The following is a 26,865-nucleotide window of genomic DNA, read 5'->3' as shown; positions in this document are numbered from 1 at the left end:
AAAAGGTCACTTACTGTACTGTATTTGAGCAACCACTGGGTCGGAATCCAGCGGCCGGCTAACACCAAACTTGTTAACTGCAGAAATACGGAATTGGTATTCATTGCCAGTTATTAGTTTTGTGGCTGTATAGCTGAGGCCTTCACAATTGTCCTCAATTAGTGCCCAAGCAAGTCTGCTGGTTTCCCGTTTTTCAATCAGGTAGTGAGATACGCGGGCACAGCCGTCATTGTGTGGCGCGTCCCACCACAGGGTCATCTTCTCGCCTGTTATATTGGTGAATCTTATTGGCCCAACTGGTTTTCCTGGTGTATCTGTAAGAAAAAGATTCTGGAGTTAGTTTCTTTTTGCTTGTCCATTAAAATGCAATTAGGCCTGTCTTTAATCCAAGTTCTGTACATTGTAAGATTAAGAAGCTATTTTAGAAGTTTACCTTGTACTCTCACTGTAATCTCTGCTTTTGTGGAGCCGGATGCGTTTTTGGCTTCCACTCTGTATACACCACGATGGTCCCGAGTAGCATCTCTAACAAAGAGGCTGGTGGATCCAAGGACATCGGTTATTTCCATGTTCATCTTCTTCTCAATTTCTACTCCATCTTTGAACCAGGTTACTCGAGGTACTGGTCGTCCTTGTACCAAAGCTTTAATTCTAAGGCTCTCTCCAGATTTAATAGTGATACCATCAAAGTACTCAGGGCCAAACTCTACAGTTGGTGCAACTGTAAAATAAATAGAATTATATACATTAATTCGGTTTAATAAAGACGTAAACAAACATGTTTTTCATTAGCACCATATCATAAAGCCTGGAAGGGTAATCCTTATACCAAAAGCTATTTTGAGAGTATGATTGACGGTTGAGAATTTAGACTCTAAGGTTAAACATGTGCATATTGTTATCTCCTTTGTTTGTCATGTTATTACTCTTGAATTTCCACTTGTAAAAAGAGGAATGACATATTTGTAGGTCATCTACTTCTTAATACTACTGCATATTCAAACGAGTTCCTGTTCCACGCCATCAGCTGCACTCAGGCAAGATATCTGTGCTGTTGAATTTGTGTGATTTCAATAGAAATGGACTGTTATTCTTGAGAACTTTATTCTTTATTATAAATGACTGAAATTACAAAGCTAAAAACCATCCCCATTTGCATGCTATTTATGTGGAAATGAAATAATAGATGCAGTAAAAAGTTGATGCTAATCACATCTTTTTCTTCTCTTCATCTGAGAGGTAGAAAAATCTAATTCATCTACCTAACAACCTTTGGTAATCTGTATGAAGCATTGGTTTTATTCTCATTTTACACACCAGGGACCAAAAACATATATATTTAAAAGCGTGGATGTTCTTAGTTACACTGGAAATCAGTTGTAAATGCTTACCATTTTCATCTCTGGTCATGATAACACCAGAAGACTGTGATGGTGGGCTTATGGTTCCAACAGCATTTCTTGCGATTATTCTGAACTCATATCGATCCCCAGGACTGAGTCCTGTTACTGTGTACTGACATTCACTGACGTCAGTAAAGTTGCATCTGGTCCATCGATCGCTCCCTTGCCGTTTCTCGATGCTGTAGGCCACTATCTTACTGCCTCCATCACGCAGTGGTGGGTTCCATTTCAGTGTGATGGTTTCCCGGGTGACATCAATGTAGTCAGGAGTGCCAGGTGGGTCTAAAAATTATATGAAAATTAAAGGTGTCGTTACTTCTGTAATCAACTTTTAATCTTCAATGGAAGGGGGAAAAATGAATAAATCCCCCAAACTCATTTTAGCCATTAATTGAAATTTTTTGGTATCAGAATCTTTAAAAACATTTTTAAAATTACTTTACTAGACTGATTTAAAATCATTCCCCTTGCTTTACCTGACCAACTCTAGTGTTAAGAAAATATGTGAGAAGGTGATATGTGGAAGAAAATTAGTGTTAGTAACACATTAGTTGCTGAATTAAATATACTGGAATAATCTTCAGTCACTTACCTACTGGGGAAACAGCTAAGGTAAATTTGCTTGGGTCGCTAGGTGAGCTTAGGCCAGCAGAATTTTCAGCGAATACACGGAACTGGTAATCCAGGCCTTCCATTAATCCAGTAGCTCTATATTCTCTTCCAGATATTGGTGACATATTAATTCTTTGCCAGAGGATGCTGTTTCTTTCTTTCTTTTCAACATGGTATCCAGTAACTTCTGAACCACCATCGTAAACTGGAGCATCCCAAGTGAGTGACATGCCATCAGAAGTCACATTGTATGTAACTGGCTTTCCTGGGGGGCCAGGAATCCTGAACTGGTGTTTGGCCAAAATGATGTTTGAGACAAGTGGTTGGCTGACTCCATATCTGTTTTCTGCCCTAACTCTAAACTGATATTCGGCATCTTTGACTAGATTAGGAACTTTGAATGTTGTCCGGGCAACGCTGGAACACACCATCTTCCAATTAGTTTGTGAAGCTTCTCGCTTCTCAATGCTGTAACAGGTAATTTCACCTCCTCCATCATCATCAGGCACATCCCAGGACATGATGACACTATTGGCCTTGATTTCCTCGAATCGAATGGGCCCTTTGGGCTTAGATGGCGGGCCAAGTGTGACGACTGTAATGGGATATGCGTTTCGACAGACTGCGTTATCGAGAATAATGGTGTATTTCCCTCCATTCTCCTTCTTCGCATTCTTTATACTCAAAGTAAGTTTGTTTTCGGTTTTACCCAAACGAACGTGTTCACTTTCTTTCAGTGGCAAGCCATCTTTCAACCAACTGATAGACGGCTTGGGTTTTCCTTTATAAGGTAACTCGAGGTGCATATTATGTCCGATTCTCACAGCGACTTGTGCCCCAGGGATTTCTGACAGGTTAACTTCAGGTGGAATTACAAGTTCTTTCACTGTAATTGGCCCAATAGTGACATCATCACTCAGCCCTTTCTCATTTCTGGCACACACTCTGAATTCCAGCTCTGACAGTTCCTTGAGCTGGCCAACCTCAATTTCACATGTCTTACTTATTCCAGCATGTGACCACGATGGTTCTCCTTTACCTTTCCTTTCCACAATATAATCTGTGATTACACTGCCACCATCAAAGTCGGGCTTGGTCCAGCTCAGCGTAACGGATGTCTTTGTTGAGTCTTTCACTGAGAGATCGCGTATAGGTGCTGGCACTTGGGCAGCCTTCACAGGCTCTGTGGTTTCACAGGGTTCCCCAATTCCAATTTCATTTACTGCAAAAACTCTGAAGAAGAACGGAGTTTTCTCCGACAAATCTGTTACTTTAAAGGACGTGCTAGAACATTTGTGTGACACAGAAGACCATGTTCTCTTGGTGGCATCTTTCTTCTCAATGATGTAATTAATTATAGGAGATCCTCCGTCAATGAGAGGAGGTTCCCAGAACAAAGTGACTGTGCCTTGAGAAACATGTTTAATCTGTAGTTTTTGGCAGGCGGCTGGTGTGTCAAGCACTTTAACACTCACAGTTGAAGACTTTGGTTGACCAACACCATTTTCTATTGTGAGAATATATTTGCCTGTATCATGGCGAGTGACTTGAGGGATAATGAGTAATGAAGATGAGTCAGTGTTTTGAATGCTGTAGCGGGCATCACTGCCAAGATTCTTCTCATCTTTTCTCCATGTGACGGTAGGTGGAGGTCTGCCTTTGAAGGGAATCAACACGTGTACATCTTCGCCAGCTTTAGCTATAATGGAGGTCCTAAAAGCCATGTCTAGGTCGATCTCTGGTTCCTCTGTAGACATAAAATGGACATATACAGTGAATTTTAAAGCAAGGAAATGAGTGATTTCCTGGAGGCACTCTATTAAAATAAAAGCCTAATCACATCAGTAGGTACGTACCCAGTATGTCTCTAGCTTGTGCGGGTTCAGTCATTGCTATGGGTTCACCTTGTCCGGCACAGTTTACAGCAGACACCTGGAAGTAGTAATTGACTCCGGGACTCAGGTTGGATACCACATATTCTGTAGTTCTGACTTCTCCTTTGGTAGAGACAACAGTCCATTCCTCTTCCTCTCCTTGTCTCATGGCAACAACATATCCAGTAACAGCACTGCCCCCATCATAGACAGGTTTACTCCATCCAAGAGTGATGGATGATTTAGTTGAATCTGCAATTCTTATCTTAGCCGGTGGGCCTGGTGGATCTGGAATGGACAGTCACAATACCATAATTATGCAACTGGGTACAACTGGGCGACGTGAAAGATGACACAGGTGAAGAGGCTGCACTTACCAATAGGATCAGCAGCTTTGTAGAAGTCAGATGGTTCAGAAAATGGACCCTGTCCAGCAGCATTTATAGCACAAACTCGGTATTGATAGTCACTGTGTTCCGTGAGTCCTGTCACTTTCTGTCTGGTGTCACGGATTGTCTCTTTTAGGACTTTAAACCATCCAAGACTCTTCTTGTCTCGTTTCTCAAGGATATAACCACTTATGTCACTGCCACCATCTGCAACCGGCCTGCTCCAGACAACAGTCATCGAATTCTTGTTAATCTTTGTCACCTCTGGCACGCTGGGAGGCCCAGGTGTGACTGTTTAAAAAGGAAGAGGAAAGTGAGTTAAAAGAGTCAACATGACTGATGGATTCTACTTTTTAGTCTTCAAGTCCTACTTAAGGATATTTGTCTTATTTATTATATTTTCCACCTGGTGAAAAGGATCATTATGAGAAGTGATATGATGAGCAAGAAAATAAGTCAATCAAGCTCTGGAAACTATTAATAGCTAGCAGAATAGTATTTGTTTACTTATGAATTTATTTATGGTCACATCACGCAGCTTGTGGGATCTTAGTTCTCCTGACCACGAACTGAACCCAGTCTCTGCCAGTGAAAGCATCAAGTCCTAACTGCTGGATTACCAGGGACATCTCAGTTTATTTTTAAATTTTCATGAATTTCACTCATTTCAGTGAGCAATGATAGAAATTTGAGAGATGAGATGCTATCTGAGCAAACAGACATTTGTAAATGGATTAGTAATGGCTGCATGACGTAGAAGAGTCTCGAAGATAATCTTAATCTAAGCCAACATTTACCAAACTTGCTGTTGGAGATACTATTTAGTGCCTTGACTTAAAACAAGGTCTCATTTATTTCAAAGCAATTACAACTAATACTCAAGGAATAAAATGATCACCTGGTAGAATTTGATACAATGAAAATAAGTAAGTAAATACATTTTCATGTATTTGATTTTAGTTTTCTAATGAAATCGTATCTCACCAAATGCATTCCTTGCTATCACTGGGTGAGATTCCAGCGCATCACCAATTCCATATTTGTTCACAGCGCGAACCCGGAAGATGTATTCATTTCCTTTGATGATTTTGGTGGTCTTAATGATGCACTCTTCCAAGTTTTCAGACACCATAGACCACACAACGCGGCTTGTCTCACGCTTTTCCACGATGTAGTGAGTGATTTTTGCACCACCATCATCTGCCGGAGGCTGCCAGAGAAGAGTTATCTTTTCAGCAGTGACAGTCTTAAATTCAATTGGTCCACCTGGAGGTCCTGGTTTGTCTGTCAATGAAAGAACGAAACGGTATATTAATAAATTTAGAAAAGTTTCTATTTTAAAATCATTAAATTTTAGGCAAATGAAATACGATGTTGGCCTGCATTCAGCACCTACCAAGGATCTGCAGTCTAATCGTGGCTGAGGCTGAGCCCATGGCATTCCTTAGTTTTAATTCATAGGTTCCACTATTAAGGCGAGTTGCATCTTTGATGAGTACAGATGCAAGGTCAGTGGTATTTTCGACACAGACCAGTGCATTGGTTTGTAATTCTTTGTCATCTTTATACCACTCAATTGTAGGCTCAGGTTTGCCAGAAATGCCAGCTCTGAGCTTCACAGATGTCCCTGCTCTGCATTTGACAACTTCTGTATATTCTAGAGGCAAATCAATTACAGGTCCACCTGTAAGAAAAACAGATCATGAATGTTTAAAAGATCACAAGGATGAAGAAAATAATCACAGCAACTTCAAAGTAAGCTCATTGGCCTTTATTAAATAATACATGTACCCACGGTAGTTCTAATCCCATTTATATTTTATATTTAATCTTATAAGCTACTCTTCTATCTCAGATGAGGGAGAAAGATGGTGAGCAAGCTCTGAACCCCAGTGACAGCACTAATTGCACAGGGATTTAAGTGCCTTTGAAATGTAAAGTCTAAAAAAAAAAAAAAAAAAGAAATGTAAAGTCTATTACGTGTTTTATTCCAGTAATGAAATGGGACACAGAACAATGATCTGGTTCTTTTTATTTCCCTTCCCAGTTCACTGGTATTCAAGTGGGGGCACTTTACAGCAGACCCTTAATGCTGAATTCTCTACGCACAGAGCTGTATACTCCCCTGGACTGGTTTTGTGCCAGGCTGCTTACAAGTTTTGAGAAACAGAATTAATTGACTTGCTTCACAGTCTCACAAATACTCACTCAGTGTCTACTAAGCCTGGTTCATAGAGAGAGGCCCGAGCAGTCTCATCATGAAGATGGAAGTGGGTACTTCTGCCCCGATACCACAGAGATACCTCTTGGAAATGGGGGATTTTTAGAAACGGCATCACTCGGTACCTAACTCTCATGAAATTTTAGTTTTTAAACTACTGTTGAGTTGAATGTGCTACTTATTTTCCAGTAGTGTATTTGGGGATGTGTATGTGTATTTCGGACAATGGCAATGTAGAGAGAATTCTGAAGTCTGTTTGAATTTCCCCTCTATCATTCATAAGCTGCTTTGATGTTGGGGAAGTTATGTACGCACTCTAAACCTCACTTTCTCTTCTGTAAAATGAGCTGATCTTAAGGCTGTTGGAACTAGGGGAGAGAACTCATGGAAGGTACACAGCAAATGTTAGCTACTGCTAATATTTATCATCATTAACACCTCTGTTTAGTTTTCACTTGTTTAAGAGGAATATTCTCTGAGCATCCAACCGTCGCTTTAATTATTGATGCTGAAAATTTTAAATAGAAATATGAAAGTACTAATTCATATAATCAAAGAATCATAAAAGACTGAAATCAGGAAGGCCTTTTGCTATCCTGTAGTCCAAATCTCATGTTTTACAGTTAAGCCAAAAGGCCTGGGGTGTTATGGAATTTTCCTAAGACCACCCACCACCCCCAGGTAATTCATAATTTCTCCTAAATATCTAACAAGGTACATGGTAAAACTTATCCTATAGATTAGGACCAGAAAAAGTAAGATAGAATATTGAGTTAAATTACTGCTGTGGTTCAAAGTACTAAAAATGCTTACCATAGGAATCAATGCACGTGATGGGGCCTACAACCTCGGATGGATTGCTGATGGACCCGACGGCATTTCTAGCAAAGACACGGAATTCATACTGGGCATTCTGAGTCAAGCCAGAGACAGTGAAGTGAGTCTCGGTAACGTTGGTAAAGCTGGCCTTGGTCCATCTGCCATCTGGAAGGTCTCGTCTCTCAACCATGTAGCCTGTAATCTTGCTTCCTCCATCAAAAGCGGGTTGTTGCCATGAAAGGTTGACAGAGTTCTTTGAAATGTCAGTGATACGGAGGTTTCTTGGGGGTTCTGTGAAAAGACAGAAAGTAGATTAGTGCACTTAGATCATTATTTTACTTTGCAGAAAGAAGGTTTGCATTGCTAAGTAGTCGGAACTGTCCTTCTTGTGACAAATACATACCGCAGGCATCAATGGCTAGGACTGGTTCTGAAGGATGGCTGGGTTTCCCAATCCCAGCAGCATTTTCTGCATACACCCTGAATTCATAGATTAATCCGGCACTAATTGTTGTGACTTTGAAGTGAGTTGTGCGGATGAGCATTTTGTTGGCTTTTTGCCATAAGATACTGTTTCTGTCTTTCATCTCCAGGTGATAGCCTATAACTGGACTGCCTCCATTGGACACTGGTTCATGCCAGCCCACGGTGATACTTTCTCGAGTGACATTGGTGACCCATGGTGTAGATGGTGGTCCAGGTGTTGCTATGAAAGACAGAAATCCCATGGTTAATATAGACATTTCAAACATTTTTGTATTTGGAACCGTGGGATCTTTGAGAAGTTTGACAACTTACTGTATGGTAGCTTGACAACCACACAAGCTGAATCTATGTGATCACTGATGCCAAAGCGGTTTTCTGCCTTGATGCGGAATTGGTATTCTTCTCCTGTGGTCAGTTTCATGACTTTAATCATGGTTCTGGCCACTGTTGCAGACACTTCCGTCCATACTGCAGTACTTGTCTCTCTCTTAAGTACGATGTAATTGGTAACCTGAGTTCCACCATCATACTTAGGTGGCTCCCATTTGAGAATCACACTGTCTTCAGTTATATCACTTATCACAACAGGGCCAGTTGGGGGACCAGGTCTGTCCAGTACCACGATGTTAATGAAAGCTTTGGTCGTTCCACTGGAGTTGGCAGCTGTGATCTCATATCTTCCAGCATCAGCGGCAACACTTTCTTTGAGATTGATGGTCAGGTTTTCAGCAGTAATCTCAGTATTAAACCTCATGGTTGCTTTCAGTGGGACACCATCTTTTGACAAGGTCACTTTGGGCAGTGGTTTTCCAGAAATCGGAATGTCAACTTTAAGGTTTGAACCAGCTCTAACGTAGACGGTATGGCTTGGGAAATTCTTCATGTCAATTTCAGGTGGTTCTGAAAAGTGAGAGTAGAGAAGATGAAGGTGAAAAGAGTGTTTTTTGCAAGTTGACTTAAATCAATGCAAATAATTTCAAATTTTGCTTCTACATAAAATTAAACACACCTAGCTGCTCCTTAACAAGGACAGGAAGCAGAAGCTCTCTTGGGTCACTCAGGCCAGCTTGATTTTCAGCAAACACCCGGAAAAAGTATTCAGAATTCTGCCTCAGACCAGAAACAGCATGGTGGGTTGACTTTACCACCGCACATCTAACCCAGGTCGTCTGTCCTTTTTCTAGTGCTTCAATGACATAATGCACAATTCTGCTTCCACCGTCATGCTCTGGCTTCAACCAGGCCAGGGAAACACTGTCTTTGGATACACTTGTTACTCCAAGTTTTTCAGGCGGGCTTGGCTTTTCTATGAAAGTAAAACATCAGAAGAAAGTGAAGATTATTGCAACATTTTTCCCCACATGTGTTCTTCCTGCCTTGTCAAAAGAAAAAATTTTAATGAAGGCGTACAATTACTTTGAGATTCCCTTACTTTTTATATGATCAGTTTAGCTTCTGAGTCAAGCAAAACTTTCCCAGGCTTTGTCATTTTATGTCACAGCATGTCATAGCATTCAGATCAAATAAGCATCAAATGACCCAATTAAATGATTAAATTTATCCCAAATTTATTATGGGTAAAAAATGAGGAATGAGATGAACAGTGTTATAAAATATCATGTAATTTCTGCACATACACGATATATATATGTACATATATGTGCAGTCAAGTTCAATTTACTTAAATTCAACATATATTATCTATTTTCGTCTATGTAAATTTCTACTTTTTTTGTAAATCAATGAAAAACTTTCTCTATTAGTAAGAATTCCTTTTGTGCCACAGTATGAATTGCTTGAGGTGTGAACCAAAAGCATTTAAACAGTAATTAAAATGATTCACACTATTCAAGGAAAATGAATATGGATATGTAGGTTTTCTTTGTTCTTAAAACATACCTGTTATCTTTACTCCTTCCTTCATTTCGGCTGGTACACCGACACCAAACTCGTTTTCTCCAGAGACTCTGAAGTAGTAAATTGCCCCTTCTTGTAAGTTGGTAATTTTGTAGGAGAGGCGGTTACAGTTGTTGGTCACAGAGACCCATGCTTTCTTACTGGCCTCCCGTTTTTCTATGTGGTAGTTCTTCACCGGTGCTCCACCATCATTTTCAGGAACATCCCAGGATAATACTGCAGACTCTTTGGTGATATCATGTACAGTAATGCTGGCTGGAGGACCAGGAGAATCTAAAACTTTGACGACCAAGGTCAGTGAGGCAGCATTCAAGATATTCTGAATCGTTAATGTGTATTTTCCAGAATCATTTCTGTTGGCATTTTCAATAGTCAGTGATGTTCGAGATTCTGTGGAATCAATATAAGCTCTAGTGCGGAGGTCAGTGTCGGGTTTACTCCAGGAGACACTGGGTACTGGTCTTCCTCGGAAAGGCACAGTCATGGTAAAGGAGGCACCGGCCTTGACAATCAAGGTCTTCCTCATTTCTGTGTCAAGATCAAATACAGGTTCTTCTTCTCTTTCCTTTGCTATCTGGGGATCGGAGCTATCACTGGGATCACTAGCACCGACCTTATTGATAGATCTTACTCTGAAAACATATTCGGCTCCTGTGGTTAGTCCACTTACTGTATATTCAGTGCCTCTTAAGTTCTGAATGGCAGTCTGCCAGTCAGTTTCATCAGATTTTTTGAATTCCACGGTGTATCCAGTTATTGGGGCCCCACCATCAAATAAGGGCTTAACCCAGCCAATAGTTATATTGGTCTTGCCTGAGTCCACAACATTGGGTTTGGATGGAGGAGATGGTAAGAACACAGGATCTTCTGCCCGAATTAGGGGAGAGGTTTCACTTGGAAGGCTCAGGCCTGCAGCGTTTTCTGCATATACCCGATATTCATATTCACACCCTTCACGAAGTCCTGTGGATTTCACTCTCAGATCATAAACTGGTTTTTTGTTTACACGTACCCATCGTAGGCTGTTTTTCTCTCGCCTCTCAATGATGTAACCAGAGATTTCGCTGCCTCCATCACTCTCTGGTCTGGACCAGCAAAGTGTCATGAATTCTTTGGTCACAGATGTAATTTCCAAAGATGTAGGTGGACTTGGAACTGTAAATGGATCAAGGGCCTTTACAGCCATGCTCTCCAGGGGCTCGCCAACACCGTATTTATTAACACCTGTTACTCTAAAGATGTATTCATTGCCCTTGAGTAGCTTGGTCACTTTACAAAATGTCGTCCTTAACTCTCCTTCACATATTGTCCAAGCAAGGCGAGTTGTCTCACGTTTTTCTACAATGTAATAGTCAATAGCTGCACCGCCATCTTCTTGGGGTGGTCCCCAGGAAAGAGAGCATTTCTCAGCAGTGAGGCCGGTTATTTCAAGTGGTCCTGCAGGTGGGCCAGGCTTATCAAGTACCTTGCAGTTAACTGCCATAGACCGAGTTCCGGCAACATTCTTCACTGTTAGCACATACTGCCCAGAGTCTCGTCGGACACAGTCTTTCACTGTTAGCAAAGTAGTGTAGTCTGTTGACACAATTTCTGTTCTTGCTCTTTCTTCAATTTCTACACCATCCTTGGCCCAGGAGATTATTGGTAGAGGTCGCCCTGCAACGTCTGCATTGATCTTAAGGACCTCTCCAGCTTTGACAACAATGACATCTCGGAATTTGACATCCATCATAATTCTTGGAGCCTCAACATCATCTTTAACTGTGATAGGTCCAGTGGATTCAGATGGCTCACTAATTGAGTCAGCAGCATTCCTTGCAAAAACCCGGAATTCATAACGTTGATCTTCAGTGAGTTCAGTTACTTCAAAGTACGTTTCTGGTACATTAGTAAAGTTGCATTTCAGCCACCGGCCGTCTGGTAATTCTCTACATTCAATGATGTAGCCGGTGATCTTAGCTCCACCATCATAATGTGGTTTTGACCACTTAAGTGACACTGATTTCCTTGTGATATTTGTGACTTCAGGTTGTCCAGGAGGGTCACAGGGGTCTCTTGCAGGGACTGGCTCACAAGATTTACTGCATTTGCCAATTCCAGCAATATTCTCAGCATATACACGATACTCATACATCAGTCCTTCATCAAGGCCGGAGACTTTCATTTGCGTATCAGCAATGAGGGTTTTATTTGCTTTTGACCAAAGAATGCTGCTTCTTTCTTTATACTCAAGGTGATAACCAAGTACTCGACTTCCTCCATCATTAACTGGCACTTGCCAGGTTACCAACATGGTGGATTTTGTGGCATGCACAACTTTAGGAGTACCAGGAGGACCTGGGGGGCTGAATGGATACTCAGCAACTACAGCAGAAGAGTTACTGTAGGAGCTCTTTCCAAAGCGGTTTTCTGCACAAACGCGGAACTGATACTCACTTCCTGTTACTAGACGAACTATTTTAATGGATGTTCTTGCAACTGCTTGTGAAACTACATGCCATGTTGTAGAAGTGGTTTCTCTCTTTTCAACGATGTAATTGCTAATCTGGCAGCCGCCATCATATTCTGGAGGATTCCAAGAAATGGTTATATTGTCGCAACTAACCTCATCAATATGTATAGGTCCGGGAGGTCCTGGTTTGTCAAGCACAATTACAGTAATAGGAACTGTTACGGATCCAGCGCTATTTGAAACACATAATTCATAAGTGCCAACATCTTCCCTTGCAGCTTCCTTAATTGTTAGTGATGTTACAGTCTTTGAAGAAGAAACATGGACCCTAGTCGTCTCTTTAAGGGTCTGACCATCTTTTTTCCAGCTTACAGTAGCTTGAGGTCTTCCTTTAAATGGAACATCAATCTTCAGTTGGTCCCTGGCCTTTACATTGAAAGTATTGAAAGGAAGCTCAACTGAAGGCTTTATTTCAATGTCCCTTGCAATTACTGGCACTCCAAGTTGTCTTGGATCACTTTTTCCTTTTTCATTAATTGCAGCTACCCTGAAGATATACTCCTCTCCAGCAGTTAGGCCTGATATAGTTGCTTCTAGAGTCTTCACCTGTGTGCAGATGCTCCATTTTTCACTGCCTTTAGTCTGCATTTCAACTACATAACCAGTAATTTTGCTGCCACCGTCACTGTCTGGCTTCTCCCACTTAATTGTAGCTGTGTTCTGGGTCACATCGACAAGAGTTACTCTTCCAGGTGGGAGGGGTGGTTCAGAAGCTTTAACAGGTTCAGTTGTTTCAGCGGGCAAACCAATTCCATATTCATTGGCAGCCAAGACTCGGAAGTAGTAAGAACACCCTTCTTGGAGATTTTCGATTTTAAAAGTGTTCTTTGTGCAGTTGTTTGTAACAGTAGCATATGCTTTCCGTGTTGTTTCTCGTTTTTCGACAATGTAGTTTGTAATCTTAGCTCCGCCATCGATAAGCGGTGGTTCCCAAGCCAGTATCACAGAGTCTTTCTTCACTTCTCTTACAGTCAGATTCACAGGGGCACTCGGTGAGTCAAGAACTCTGACGTTAACAAAAGCAGTTTTAGAGCCACTGTTGTTTTCTAGCGTCAGATTATACCGACCACTGTCGAATCTAGTAACATTATCAATTACCAGCATTGTGTATGAACTGGTCACCTCAATCTGGGCCCTGTCAGTGAGAACACCTTCAGCCTTTTCCCATTTCACTTCAGGTTCTGGGCGACCTTTGATAGTGACAAATAAGCGTAAAGTAGCACTTGCACGCAGAATGACCACTTTTCTGAGATCAGCATCCAGTTCTATTTCAGGTGGCTCTTGTCTCTCTTTAGCAGCAACTGAACCAGGTATAGTTGCAGGCTCACCTACGCCTTCAGAGTTGATGGCGCAGATACGGAAGTTATATTCAGTATTTTCTTTAAGATTGGTCACTGTGAACTGCTTTCCTTGTAGTCCTGTTGGTGGGGTACACGTTGTCCACTCATCAGCAGTGGCTTCTTTGACCTCAACAACATAGCCCTTAACAGGTGCACCACCATCATAAATTGGTTTATTCCATGCCAGGGAGACAGAAGATCTGGAAGTGTCTGTCACTTTTGGATTACTTGGTGGTCCTGGTGGATACAGAGCATCACATGCACGATAGAAAACAGAAGGCTCGCTGGGTTCACCCACACCAGCTGCGTTTTCAGCAGCAACTCGGAATTCATAGGAATGCCCTTCAGTAAGGCCAGTTACCCTGAATCGAAGATCTGTTAGTGTTTTCTTGTTGCACTTGGTCCATCTAATGCCTTCCTTGTCTCTTTTTTCAAGAATATAGCCCTCGATTTCAGCACCTCCATCATCTACTGGGCGTGCCCATGTTACGACCATAGAATCTTTGGTGATTGCTGAGGCTTCAGGTGGTGAAGGAGGACCTGGTGGTTTATAAGGATTACGGGCTATAACAGGCTCAGATTCCAGCGGCTCTCCAATCCCGTATTTATTCGCAGCCATGACACGGAAAATGTACTCATTACCAGGGAGAAGCTTAGTGACTTTGTAGTTAAGGGCCTGCACCTCAGTTGAAACCTGGGTCCAGGAGAGTCTGCTGGTCTCTCTCTTTTCAATGATGTAATGTGAAATACTAGCACCACCATCTTGTAAAGGTGGGTTCCAAGCCAGGTAACATTTTTCAGCAGTAACCCCAGAAACTTTCAGAGGCCCTTCAGGAGGCCCTGGCCTGTCAAGTACCTTTACAGTGATGGGTATAGTCTTGGTACCACCAACGTTGCTGAGTTTCAGGATATATTGTCCCCCGTCACTACGTATACAATCTTTGACAACAAGGGTTGTCCTCTGAATAGTAGACTTGATTTCCATTCTGGCAGCTGTTTCTTCAAGCTCTCTTCCATCTTTTGACCAAACAATATCAGGGATAGGTTTGCCACGGATATCCGCCTCCAGGACAAAAGTCTCTCCTGCGTGAACAACGATGACATCTTTATATTTGGGATCCAGTGAGGCATTTGGTGCGTCAATTTCATCTCTTGCAGTAATGGCGCCAGTACTCTCGGATGGTTCACTAAAGTTGCCGGCTGCGTTTCTTGCAATTACTCTAAATTCGTATCTTTGGTCTTCCACAAGTCCACTCACTGTAAATTCAGTTTCTAATACATTGGTAAAGCTGGCTTTCATCCAACGGCCATCAGGTAGATCTTTCTTTTCTACAATATAACCTGTTATTTTGCTGCCACCGTCGTAGGCGGGTTTCTTCCATTTCAGTGTGACATTGTTTCTCGTAATGACAATGGCTTCAGGGCGACCTGGTGGGTCACAAGGATCACGAGCAACAAAGCATTCCGACACTTTGCTTGGCTTGCCAATGCCGACAATATTTTCAGCAGAAACTTTGAACTCATACTCAAGGCCTTCATCAAGCCCAGTTGTTTTGAACTTGGTGTCTTGAATGGGAGTCTTATTTAATTTGACCCATAAAATGCTGTTCTTTTCTTTCTGTTCAAGATGGTAGCCAATAACTTTGCTGCCTCCATCATTAACTGGCTCGTGCCATTGCACAAGCATTTGATCTTTTGAGACTGATGTCACAAAAGGAGTGCCTGGTGGTCCAGGTTCTTTAAATGGATATTGTACAATAACAGGTTTAGAATCCAAGGGGGCACTTTTTCCATACCTGTTTTCTGCAAAAATCCTAAACTGGTACTCACTGCCCGTTTTCAGTTTGGTTATTTTAATTGTTGTTCTTGCCACCGTTGCTGATACCATGTGCCAAGTGGTGGTGGTTGTATCTCGCTTCTCTACTATGTAGTTGCTTATCTGGCAGCCACCAGTATAGGCTGGAGGTTCCCAAGATATGACCACAAAATCTGCACTAACTTCATCAAACCGAACTGGTCCAACTGGAGGTCCAGGCTTTTCTAAAACGATAACACTGAGATTTTCGGTTGCGGTACCTGCACTGTTTGTTGCTGTGACAGTGTATTTCCCAAAGTCATCTTTGTTACTTTCTTTAATGTGCAGAATAGTTGAAGTAGCTGTTTTCTCAACATTTACTCTTGTCGTCTGTTTAAGAGGCTCGCCATCTTTGACCCATGAAATTTCAGGTCTTGGCCGGCCAATAACAGGAATTTCGATTTTAAGATCTTCACCAGCTTGGACACTGTATGTGTTAAATGGTAACTTAAAACTAGGCTGTATAGTCAAGTCTTTGGCTATGACCGGAACACCAAGCACTCTTGGATCGCTTTGTCCTTTCTCGTTGTAAGCCTTGACACGGAAGTGATATTCTTGCCCAGAACTCAAACCAGTAACAACTGCATTACAGACTTTGGATTCAGCCACGACACTCCATTTTTCTGTTCCTTTGGGCTGCATTTCAACAACATACCCCAGAATTCGGCTCCCACCATCGTGTTCAGGTTTCTCCCACATCAGGGATGCGCTGGTCTGGGACACATCAGTCAGTGTGACCTTTCCCGGTGGGGACGGAGGCTCAGATGCTTTCACAGCATCAACAGTTTCCACTGGAGCACCAATTCCAAATTCATTTTCAGCCATTACTCTAAAGTAATAAGTGGCTCCTTCTGTAAGATTCTCAACTTTGAGGCTTGTTTTGCTGCATTTATTACTCACATTAGCATATGCTTTCCTGGTTGATTCGCGTTTGTCGATGACATAGTTCTTGACCTTTGCACCCCCATCAATTAAGGGTGGGTCCCACACCAGAAGGACAGAATCTTTTCTCACTTCTTTGACTGCCAAATTCTGTGGTGGTCCTGGAGTGTCAAGAACTTTCACAGTTACAAAAGCAGATTTAGACCCACTGCTGTTTTCCAGCTTGAGAAGATATTTTCCAGCATCATTTCTATCACAGTTATCTATTGATAGTTGGGTATAGTTTGCTGCTTTTTCAATTTGGACCTTATCTGTGAATTCACCTTCCTCTCGAGACCAGGTGATCTCGGGTGTTGGGCGACCTTTGAATGGAATGTGAATTCTGACGGATCCACCAGCTCTTACAACGATTCCTTTCCTTAATTCAGAGTCAAGGTCAAGTTCAGGTGCTTCAAGTTTATCTTCTGGTTTCACAGTACCAGGAACATCTGTAGCCTCACCTAAACCAACTTTATTGAGGGCACAGACCCGTACTTTATACTCTTGGTGTTCAGTGAGTTTTGAAATTTCAAATCGAGTAGCTTTCAGGCCAGTCTGGGGAGTAACTATTTGCCATTCTTCTTCATCTGCTTTACAGATTTCTACTACATATCCCAGAATTTCACTGCCACCATCGTAGATGGGTTTACCCCAGGCAAGTGTAATTGAATTTTTAGTGGTGTCTACAATGTGTGCATTGATGGGGGGGCCAGGTTTGAACACAGGATCACAGGCCTTATAATAAACTGTAGCTGGACTTGGTTCTCCAACTCCAGCCGCATTTTCTGCAGAGACTCTGAATTCGTACTCATGATCTTCTGTTAATCCTGTTACTCTTAGCCGTAAGTCTGTAATGCGGCGTTTATTACATTTTATCCACCTAATGCCACTTCTGTCTCTTTTCTCTACGATGTAACCAATAATCTCACTTCCACCATCACTGTCTGGACGGTTCCAACAGACGGTCATGGAGTCCTTGGCAATGTTGGTGACTTCCAAGTTCTTTGGTGGTCCAGGAAGCACGAATGGGTTTTTCATGAGTACTGGTGCAGATTCCAAAGGCTCGCCAACACCATATTTGTTGACAGCCATTATACGGAAGATATATTCATTCCCTTCTAAGAGTTTGGTAACTTTCAGAGAATTGGTTACAACCTCTGAAGCAACAACAGTCCAGGCAAGCCGACTTGTTTCTCTCTTCTCAACAACATAGTGAGAAATGTCACTGCCACCATCTTGAAGTGGTGGAGACCATGTTAATGTGCATTTTTCAGCAGTGACTCCAGTAACCTGGACTGGCCCTTCTGGAGGCCCTGGTCTGTCTAACACTTTTACATTTACTGGGAATGACTTAGAACCTGCAACGTTGGAAGCTCTTAAAATATACTGTCCGCCATCAATTCTAATGGCATCCTTTACAATAAGTAAAGCCTTGAAATCTGTGTTCTTTATTTCATATCTAGCAGATTCTTCAATCTCCTTATCTCCTCTTAACCACTCGATGGTAGGCAGGGGCTTTCCATGGACATCGGCTTCAAGCCTGAATGTTTCTCCAGCATTTACCACAATTGTGTCTCTAAATTTTGGATCCATTGAAATTCTTGGGAGTTCGACCTCATCCCTGGCAGTTATCGGTCCAGTACTATCAGAAGGTTTGCTTATTGCACCTGCTGCATTCTTTGCAATGACTCTGAATTCATATCTTTGATCTTCAGTAAGACCTGACACAGTAAACTGAGTTTCAATGACGTTTGTGAAGCTGGCTTTCATCCAGCGACCGTCAGGCAGATCACGCTTCTCTACAATGTAACCCGTAATCACACTTCCACCATCATATGCGGGTTTGGTCCATTGTAAAGTGATTTCATGTCTTTTAACAATTATTGCTTCTGGGGTTCCTGGTGGGTCACAGGGATCTCTGGCTACGTAGCATTCGGAATTCTTGCTTGCCTTGCCTATACCAACAATATTTTCAGCATACACTCTGAATTCATATTCAATGCCTTCTTCAAGATTGATTGCTTTAAACTGGGTATCATGAACAATAGTTTTGTTGACTTTTGTCCACAAAATACTGTTTCTCTCCTTTTTCTCAAGGTGGTAACCTATGATTGGGCTGCCACCATTATTGATTGGTTCATGCCACTGTATAACCATGGAATCTTTGGAAATGGCTGTGACAAACGGTGTACCTGGAGGGCCTGGTTCTTTGTAGGGATATTGAGCTACAATTGGCTCAGATTCCAAGGCAAAGCTTTGTCCATATCTGTTTTCAGCAAATATTCTGAATTGATATTCTGTACCAGTTTTCAGTTTGGTCACTTTGAGTGTCGTTCTGGCCACAGTAGCAGAAACAACCTCCCATACTGTGGTGGTTGTATCTCTTTTCTGAACTATGTAGTTGGTGATCTGGCAGCCCCCTGTATATGATGGAGGTTCCCAAGATAAGGTAATACTTTCAGCACTGACTTCGTCAAATTTAACAGGTCCTTTTGGAGGATCAGGCTTATCTAGGGTTATAATTTCAATGGATGCTGTCTTCTGACCAACCACATTAGCAACTGTGATTCCATAATGTCCACCATCATCCTTATGAGTCTCTTTAATACTGAGTACGGTGAGGTCAAGTGAATCAGTGACATTGATTCTTGTAGTCTGCTTCAGTGGAAGATCGTCTTTAGTCCAGGTAATAGTTGGCTTAGGACGTCCAGAAATGGGTACTTCTATTTTCAAATCTTGGCCAACCTGTACACTGTAACTGTTAAATGCAGGTCTGACATCTGGCTCAATGACCAGATCTTTGGCAACTATTGGAACTGCAAGAGACCTAGGATCACTTCTCCCCTTTTCATTTACAGCCACAACTCTAAAAAGGTACTCTTCTCCCTGAGTTAGGTTGGTAATTACGGCTTCAAGGGACTTGACTCGAGCACACTCTGACCATTTCTCACTGTGTTTAGCTTGCATCTCCACAATATACTGAATGATTTTACTGCCACCGTCATGTTCAGGCTTTGTCCAGCTCAAAGAGACACTGTTTCTGGTGACATCATCCACAGTGATTTTTCCTGGAGGTTGTGGGACTTCTGCAACCTTAACCGGATCATCAGTGTGGGCGGGAAGGCCAATACCATACTCGTTCTCAGCTGTGACTCTGAAGTAGTAACTACAGCCTTCTTGGAGCTGATCAATTTTCCAAGAATTCTTATGGCAGTTTGTCACAACGGCAGCATATGACTTCCTTGTGGCTTCACGTTTCTCAACAATGTAGTTTTTAATTTTGGATCCCCCATCCAGCAGAGGAGGCTCCCATGTAATTGACACTGAGTCTTTAGTGATTTCTGTGACTTTCAGATTAACAGGTGGACTTGGTGTGTCCAGAACTCTCACAGTCACAAAGGCAGACTTTGTCCCGCTGCTGTTTTCTAATGTGAGAGTGTATTTTCCACTATCATATCGGTTGACATTGTCAAGAACAAGGGAGGTGAAGCTGCTAGTGCTGTCGATTATAGCTGCATCTCGGATTTCACCATCCACTTTGCCCCATTTAACTTCTGGTGTAGGACGACCTCTAATAGGAACAAATAACCTTAAGGAGCCACCTGCCCTTATATTTAGAATTTTCCTCAGTTCCAGGTCAAGGTCAATGTCTGGTGCTTCCAACTTTTCTTCAACTATAACAGGTCCAGGGACATCAGCATGTTCTCCCACTCCAGCTTTGTTAACAGCACAGATACGGAAGTTGTATTCATGCTTTTCCAATAGCTTCTCCACTTCTATGTTTGTTTTATTGATTCCAGTAGGCGGAGTGCACATTGTCCATTCACCAACACTCACGTCACATTTTTCAACAATGTATCCTTGGATTTCACAGCCACCGTCATATATTGGTTTGCCCCAAGAAAGGAAGACAGAAGATCTCGTAATATCAGTGACTCTGGGGTTGTTTGGAGGTCCTGGTTTATAAATAGGGTCACAAGCCTTTTGATAAGCAGAAGGTGGGCTTGGCTCACTAAGTCCAGCAGCGTTCTCGGCTGAAACTCTGAACTCGTAATTGTGATTTTCTAAGAGTCCGGTTACTCTCAAGCGCAGCTCCCCAATCAGACGTTTGTGGCATCTTGTCCATCTGATGCCCTCTTTGTCGCGTTTTTCAAGAACATACCCAAGAATTTCACTGCCGCCATCAGATGCTGGTCTTTCCCATACAACAATCATTGAGTCCTTGGTCACTGCTGTGACTTCTGGAGCCTTTGGTGCATCTGGCACTACAAATGGGTTCTTGGCAGTTACTGGCTCAGATTCAAGAGGTTCGCCAACACCATATTTGTTGACAGCCATTACACGGAAAATATACTCATTGCCTTCAAGCAGCTTAGTAACCTTGCAGCCGAGAGTCTGTACGTTAGCATCAACCACAGTCCAAACCAAGCGGCTGGTCTCTCTCCTTTCCACAATATAATTTATGATATCGCTCCCACCATCTTGGAGTGGGGGTTTCCAAGCTAGTGTGCATTTTTCTGCTGTAACTCCTGATATAACAATAGGTCCTTCAGGTGGCCCTGGTCTGTCAAGAACTTTGACATTTACAGTGACTGACTTCTCTCCTGCGACGTTTTTGGCCTTTAGTATGTAGCTTCCACTGTCAATGCGTATTGCATCCTTGACACTGAGACTGGTGGCAAAGTCAGTGCTCTTAATTTCTAATCGAGCTGTACTGGAGAGCTCATGATCACCTTTTATCCACTGAGTGGTTGGTATCGGTTTGCCATGAATATCTGCATCAATCTTAAACAGCTCACCAGCATGCACCACAATTGTATCTTTGTATCTTGGATCCATGCGAATCTGTGGTGGTTCTACCTCGTCTCTTGCTGTTATTGCCCCTGAGCTCTCTGAAGGCTCGCTAAATACTCCTGCAGCATTTCGGGCTATAACCCGGAACTCGTATCTGTGGTCTTCTACTAGGCCAGTTACTTCAAACTGAGTGTCAATGACGTTGGTAAAACTAGCTTTCATCCAGCGGCCCTCGGGCAGTTCTTTCTTTTCAACAATGTAACCAGTGATCTTGCTTCCACCATCGTAAGTGGGTTTCTTCCACTGAAGAGTCACGGAATTTCTTGTGACAATGATTGGCTCTGGCTTTCCTGGTGGATCGCATGGATCACGGGCTACGTAGCTTTCGGACACTTTACTTGGCTTGCCGATGCCCACAATGTTCTCTGCAGAGACTCTGAATTCATATTCAACGCCTTCGTCGAGGCCAGTTGTTTTAAACTTGGTTTGAGGAATAGGTGTCTTATTCAACTTTACCCAGAGGATGCTGTTTCTTTCCTTGCGTTCCAAGTGATAGCCAATGACTTTGCTACCTCCGTCACTGACTGGCTCGTTCCAGTGTACTTCCATGCTGTCCTTGGAGGACAGTGTTACGAACGGCGTGCCAGGAGGACCAGGAACTTTGAATGGATACTGGGCTACAATAGGCTCTGAAGTGAGGTAGGTGCTCTTTCCATATCTGTTTTCAGCTGCAATCCTAAACTGATATTCACACCCAGTCTTTAACCTGCAAGCTTTTATTGTTGTCCTTGCAACAGTAGCTGACACAATCTGCCAGCTGGTTGTGGAAGTGTCCCGTTTTTCTACGATGTAATTGTTGATAGAACTTCCACCATCATACTTAGGTGGGCCCCAGGAGAAAGTAATACTGTCAGCTGTCACTTCCTCCATTTTAACTGGTCCTGTTGGAGGCCCTGGTTTGTCAAGAACGATAACATTAAGGGTTTCGGTAGCTTCACCAGCTGAGTTAGTCAGTTTAACGATGTAATGTCCAACATCCTCTCGGCACGCTTCCTTTATTGTCAGTAGTGAGTTATTTTCTGTGCTCTCGGCGTTTACTCTGGTTGTTTGCTTCAGTGGCACATCATCTTTATGCCAGGTTACGGCTGGCGTAGGGCGTCCAATGAATGGAACATCGACTTTTAGGTCTTCACCTGCCAGGACAGTGAAAGTAGTGAACAGGAGTTTGAAGGCTGGCGGAATGACAAGATCCTTGGCAATTACTGGCACGCTCAGTTGTCTCGGATCACTAATGCCCTTCTCGTTCTGAGCAGACACACGGAAAGAGTACTCTTCACCCTGAATTAATCCAGTAATAGTGGCTTCGGTGACTTTGACCGTGGCACACGTGACCCATTTGTCACTGCCTTTGCTCTGCATCTCTACGATGTAGCCTAGAATTCGGCTGCCTCCATCATGCTCGGGTTTCTCCCAGGAGAGTGACACACTGTTTCTTGTGACGTCCACCAACGTTATCTTTCCTGGAGGCAGAGGTCGTTCTGATACTTTCACAGATTCTGCGGTTTCAGCAGGCAGCCCGATGCCATATTCATTTTCGGCAAGAACCCTGAAGTAGTAACTGCAGCCTTCTTGAAGCTGGTCTACCTTCCAGGAAGTCTTGTGGCAATTTGTTGTAACAGTTGAATATGCTTTCCTTGTTGATTCCCGCTTTTCAACAATATAGTTATTTATTTTCGAACCTCCGTCAATAAGAGGCGGCTCCCATGTCAGTGTGACAGATGACTTTGTGACCTCCTTTACCTTCAGGTCCTGTGGAGGGCCTGGTGTGTCTAGGACTCTGACATTGACAAACGCAGACTTGCTGCCCGAGCTGTTTTCTATGGTTAGTATGTATTTGCCACTGTCGAATCTGTTTACGTTTCCAATAATAAGCAGGGTGTAAGAGCTTGTGGACTCGATGCTAGCTTTATCTAAAGATTCTCCGTGCTCTCTGGTCCACTTCACCTCAGGTGCTGGCCTTCCTTTGATGGGGACAAAAAGTCTCAGAGTACAGCAAGCTCTTATGGTGACAACTTTGCGCAGTTCAGCATCCAGTTCAATCTCTGGAGGCAGCATCCTCTCTTCAGCCTTTGGAGTTCCAGGAACAAGTGCAGGTTCCCCAATGCCTTCAGAATTCATGGCGTAGATGCGAATTTTATATTCCTGGTTCTCTGTGAGGTTGGTGATGGTGTAAGACGTTGCCTTGAGCCCAGCTGGTGGAGTGACGATCTTCCATTCATCTTCCTCTGGCAGGGCGATCTCAACCATATACCCAGTGATTTCGGAACCACCATCATAGATAGGCTTGTTCCAAGCAATCGAAATGGATGATCTGCTTGTATCTAGAACACGTGGGTTACCTGGTGGGCCGGGTTTAAACACAGCATCACAAGCTTTATAAAATGGACTGGTAGCGCTTGGTGCGCTGATTCCAGCCGCGTTCTCAGCCATGACCCGGAACTCATACTCATGTCCTTCTGTCAGCCCAGACACTTTGTATCTTAAATCAGTAAGGGTCTTTTTGTTGCATTTCACCCAGCGTTGGCCTGCTTTATCTCGCCGTTCCACAATGTAATTGATGATCTCACTGCCACCATCAGAGTCAGGATGGCCCCAGCAGACAACCATGGAATCTTTAGTGATGCTGGTAACTTCGGGGTTTTTAGGTGGATCAGGAGGTCCATAAGGATCCACTGCAAGCACAGGCTCTGAGTCCAGGGGCTCTCCAACGCCATATTTGTTTACAGCCATCACACGGAATATGTATTCATTGCCTTTCAAGAGTTTAGTGACCTTCAGTTTTGTTAGTTGGACATCTGAGGCTACGTTCGTCCATGCCAGTCTGCTGGTTTCACGTTTCTGAACGACATAATACTCAATTTTGGCACCTCCATCGTCCAGTGGAGGCAACCACGACAGTACACACTTTTCTGATGTCACTTCAGACACGGCTAAAGGTCCTTCTGGTGGGCCTGGTCTATCAAGAACTTTGACATGGAAGATGTGTTTGGCAAAACCACCAGGATTAGTTGCTGTAAGGGTATAGGCACCGCCATCCCTTCTCAGTGAATCCTTGTTTACCAGATTAGTAGAGAAATCTGCAATTTTAATTTCTAATTTTGCTGTGTTTTCAAGCTCCTTTCCATCTTTGGTCCATTCCATTGTTGGAGGTGGGCGACCTGAAACATCAGCTTCCAGCTTGAACGCTTCACCTGCTTTTAATGTAATTGTGTCCTTATATTTGACATCCACCATTATCCTTGGGGCTTCAATGTCGTCTCTGCATGTGATAGCATCTGATGGTTCAGATGGTGGGCTAATAGCACCGGCAGCATTTTTGGCAATGACACGGAACTCATATGCGGCATCTTCAGTTAGTCCACTGACTGTAAATTCATTCTCTAAAATGTTGCTGAAGTTGGCCTTTAGCCACCGTCCATTAGGAAGATCCCGCTTTTCAACTATATAACTAGTAATTTTAAAGCCTCCAGTATATTCAGGCTTAGCCCATTTAAGAGTCACTGTGTGTCTAGTAATATTGAGAGGAATTGGTTTCCCGGGTGGGTCAATGGGATCCAAAGCTAAAATAGGTTCGGATGGCTTGCTTGGCTTGCCTTTGCCAGCCATGTTTTCTGCAATCACTCGGAATTCATAAGCAATACCATCTGTTAGTCCACTTGATTTGAAAATGTTGCCAGGTACTAATGCTTTGCTCACAGTCTGCCAGAGAATACCGTTTCGTTCTTTTCTTTCAACGTGGTATCCTAAAATGGGGCTTCCACCATCAGAAAGAGGCTCATGCCAGCTGATTGTTATTGAGTCCTTAGTAACTGCAGCCACCTGAGGGGTACCAGGAGGCCCAGGGACCTTAAATGGATAGTTGGCAACTACAGGTGCTGACGTGATGCTGGGTCCCACTCCGTATCTGTTTTGAGCTTTTACCCGGAATTGGTACTCTACTCCGGTAGTAAGGCGAGTGGCTTTGTAGGTAGTGCGTATAACAGTAGTTGCTAGTTCAGCCCACGTGGTACTGTCAGTCTGCCGCATTTCTACCACATAGTTGCTTATGGGTACACCTCCATCGTTCTCAGGTGGCTCCCAAGAGAAGGTGACAAAATCAGATGAAACTTCATCAAATTTGATTGGTCCAGTAGGTGGCCCTGGGATGTCATGGACTTGAATGGTGATGACATCACCAACCTCTCCCACAATGTTCCTTGCTGTTAATGGGTAGGGCCCACTGTCACTTCTTACGCACTCGTTGATGTTTAAGATGGTGGAAGTTGCTGTGTTTTCAAAGTTAACTCTCTGTGTCTGTTTAAGGATCTGGTCTCCTTTCTTCCACGTAACCGTGGGCTTTGGTCGACCGAGCACTGGAATTTCAACTTTGATGTTGTCACCAGCTTTAGCGACGACTAATTTCTGATAAATGCCACGGAGATCCAGCTCTGGAAGCATGGTCTGCTCCTTGACAATGACGGGCCTGCTTTCTCTAGGGGCGCTTCTTCCTGCACTGTTCACTGCCATCACCTGGAAGGTGTACTCTTCCCCTTCGGTCAGATTCTTCACAACACATTCCAACCCCTTCACGGTTGTGATGTGGGTCCACTGGTCAGAGCCTTTTCTCTGGGCTTCAATCACATAGCCAGTGATCTTACTGCCCCCATCATGTTTGGGTTTAGGCCATGCCAAGCTGACTGTGCTCTTAGTTATGTCCATGATGTTAAGACTCTCTGGCGGTGATGGTGCTTCGGAGGCCTTTACAGGCTCTGTTGTTTCTGTCGGCTCACCGATTCCATACTCGTTTTCTGCCATCACTCTGAAGAAGTATTCACATCCTTCAGACAAGCCAGTGACTTTATAAGTGCATTTATGGCACTTTGTGGTGACCGTGGAGTAAGATTTCCGTGTTGCTTCTCGTTTCTCCACAATGTAGTTTGTGATGCGTGAGCCCCCGTCTATCAGAGGGAGGTCCCAGTGCAGGGTGACACTCTCCTTTGTGATGTCAGTAGGTCTCAGGTTGAGGACAGGCCCTGGTGTGTCCAAGACTCGGACGTTAACGAAGCCGCTCTTCTTCCCCGCGGGGTTTTCTATAGTCATCACAAACTTGCCGGTGTCATATCTGTTACATTCTGGGATGATCAGGAGCGTGAATGACTCTGTATTTTCAATGTTAGCTCGGTTCTTAAGGTTGATATCATCTTTGGTCCATGTCACTTCAGGGGCAGGTCGACCTTTAATGGGCACGAAGATTCTGATACTGAGTCCTGCTCTCACAACAAGAGTTCTTCGAAGCTCAGCATCTAGTTCGAAGTCAGGGGCCATCTCCCGTTCAACAATTTCAACATTTGGAATCACTGCTGGCTCCCCAACACCAGCATCATTGACGGCACTGATTCTAAAATTGTACTTTTCTTTAGTCTCGAGATCAGGGACCACAAACTCAGTGATTCTGAGGGCCGTTCCTGTTGTATCCTTTATCCAGCCCTCATCTCCTACTTTTTGATGCTCTACGACATAGCCAGTGATTTCAAGGCCACCGTCATAATGAGGCTTGCCCCAGGCCAAAGAAGCAGATTTCTTGGTAGTGTCAGTGACACGTGCGTTTGAAGGTGGTCCTGGGGGATCTGGAAAGGAAACAGGCACAAAAATGTTAAGGGTTTGGATTTGGTATAAATTAAAT

General features: G+C 43.2%; 1 protein-coding gene across 4 annotated transcripts in view; it reads right to left on the bottom strand.

Moving 5' to 3' along the window:
• TTN (titin) overlaps positions 1-26,865 on the bottom strand; it is a 272,102-nt gene that overhangs the window by 22,470 nt on the left and 222,767 nt on the right. For all 4 annotated transcript variants that reach the window (XM_068969318.1, XM_068969319.1, XM_068969320.1 and 1 more), the window contains 13 exons: positions 9,704-26,809; positions 8,814-9,110; positions 8,117-8,704; positions 7,722-8,024; positions 7,313-7,609; positions 5,675-5,962; positions 5,263-5,562; positions 4,267-4,569; positions 3,872-4,177; positions 1,996-3,762; positions 1,392-1,685; positions 434-721; positions 15-314 (listed from right to left, as the gene is read on the bottom strand). In XM_068969318.1, coding sequence (XP_068825419.1) covers positions 15-314; positions 434-721; positions 1,392-1,685; positions 1,996-3,762; positions 3,872-4,177; positions 4,267-4,569; positions 5,263-5,562; positions 5,675-5,962; positions 7,313-7,609; positions 7,722-8,024; positions 8,117-8,704; positions 8,814-9,110; positions 9,704-26,809 — 22,437 coding nt within the window. The remainder of the gene's footprint in view (positions 1-14; positions 315-433; positions 722-1,391; positions 1,686-1,995; positions 3,763-3,871; positions 4,178-4,266; positions 4,570-5,262; positions 5,563-5,674; positions 5,963-7,312; positions 7,610-7,721; positions 8,025-8,116; positions 8,705-8,813; positions 9,111-9,703; positions 26,810-26,865) is intronic.

The sequence above is a fragment of the Capricornis sumatraensis genome, chromosome 3 (assembly GCF_032405125.1).
Source record: "Capricornis sumatraensis isolate serow.1 chromosome 3, serow.2, whole genome shotgun sequence".
NCBI classification, from domain to species: domain Eukaryota; kingdom Metazoa; phylum Chordata; class Mammalia; order Artiodactyla; family Bovidae; genus Capricornis; species Capricornis sumatraensis.
The sequence above is the reverse complement of the archived record's forward strand: the minus strand, read 5'-3'. Positions and strand labels throughout refer to the sequence as shown.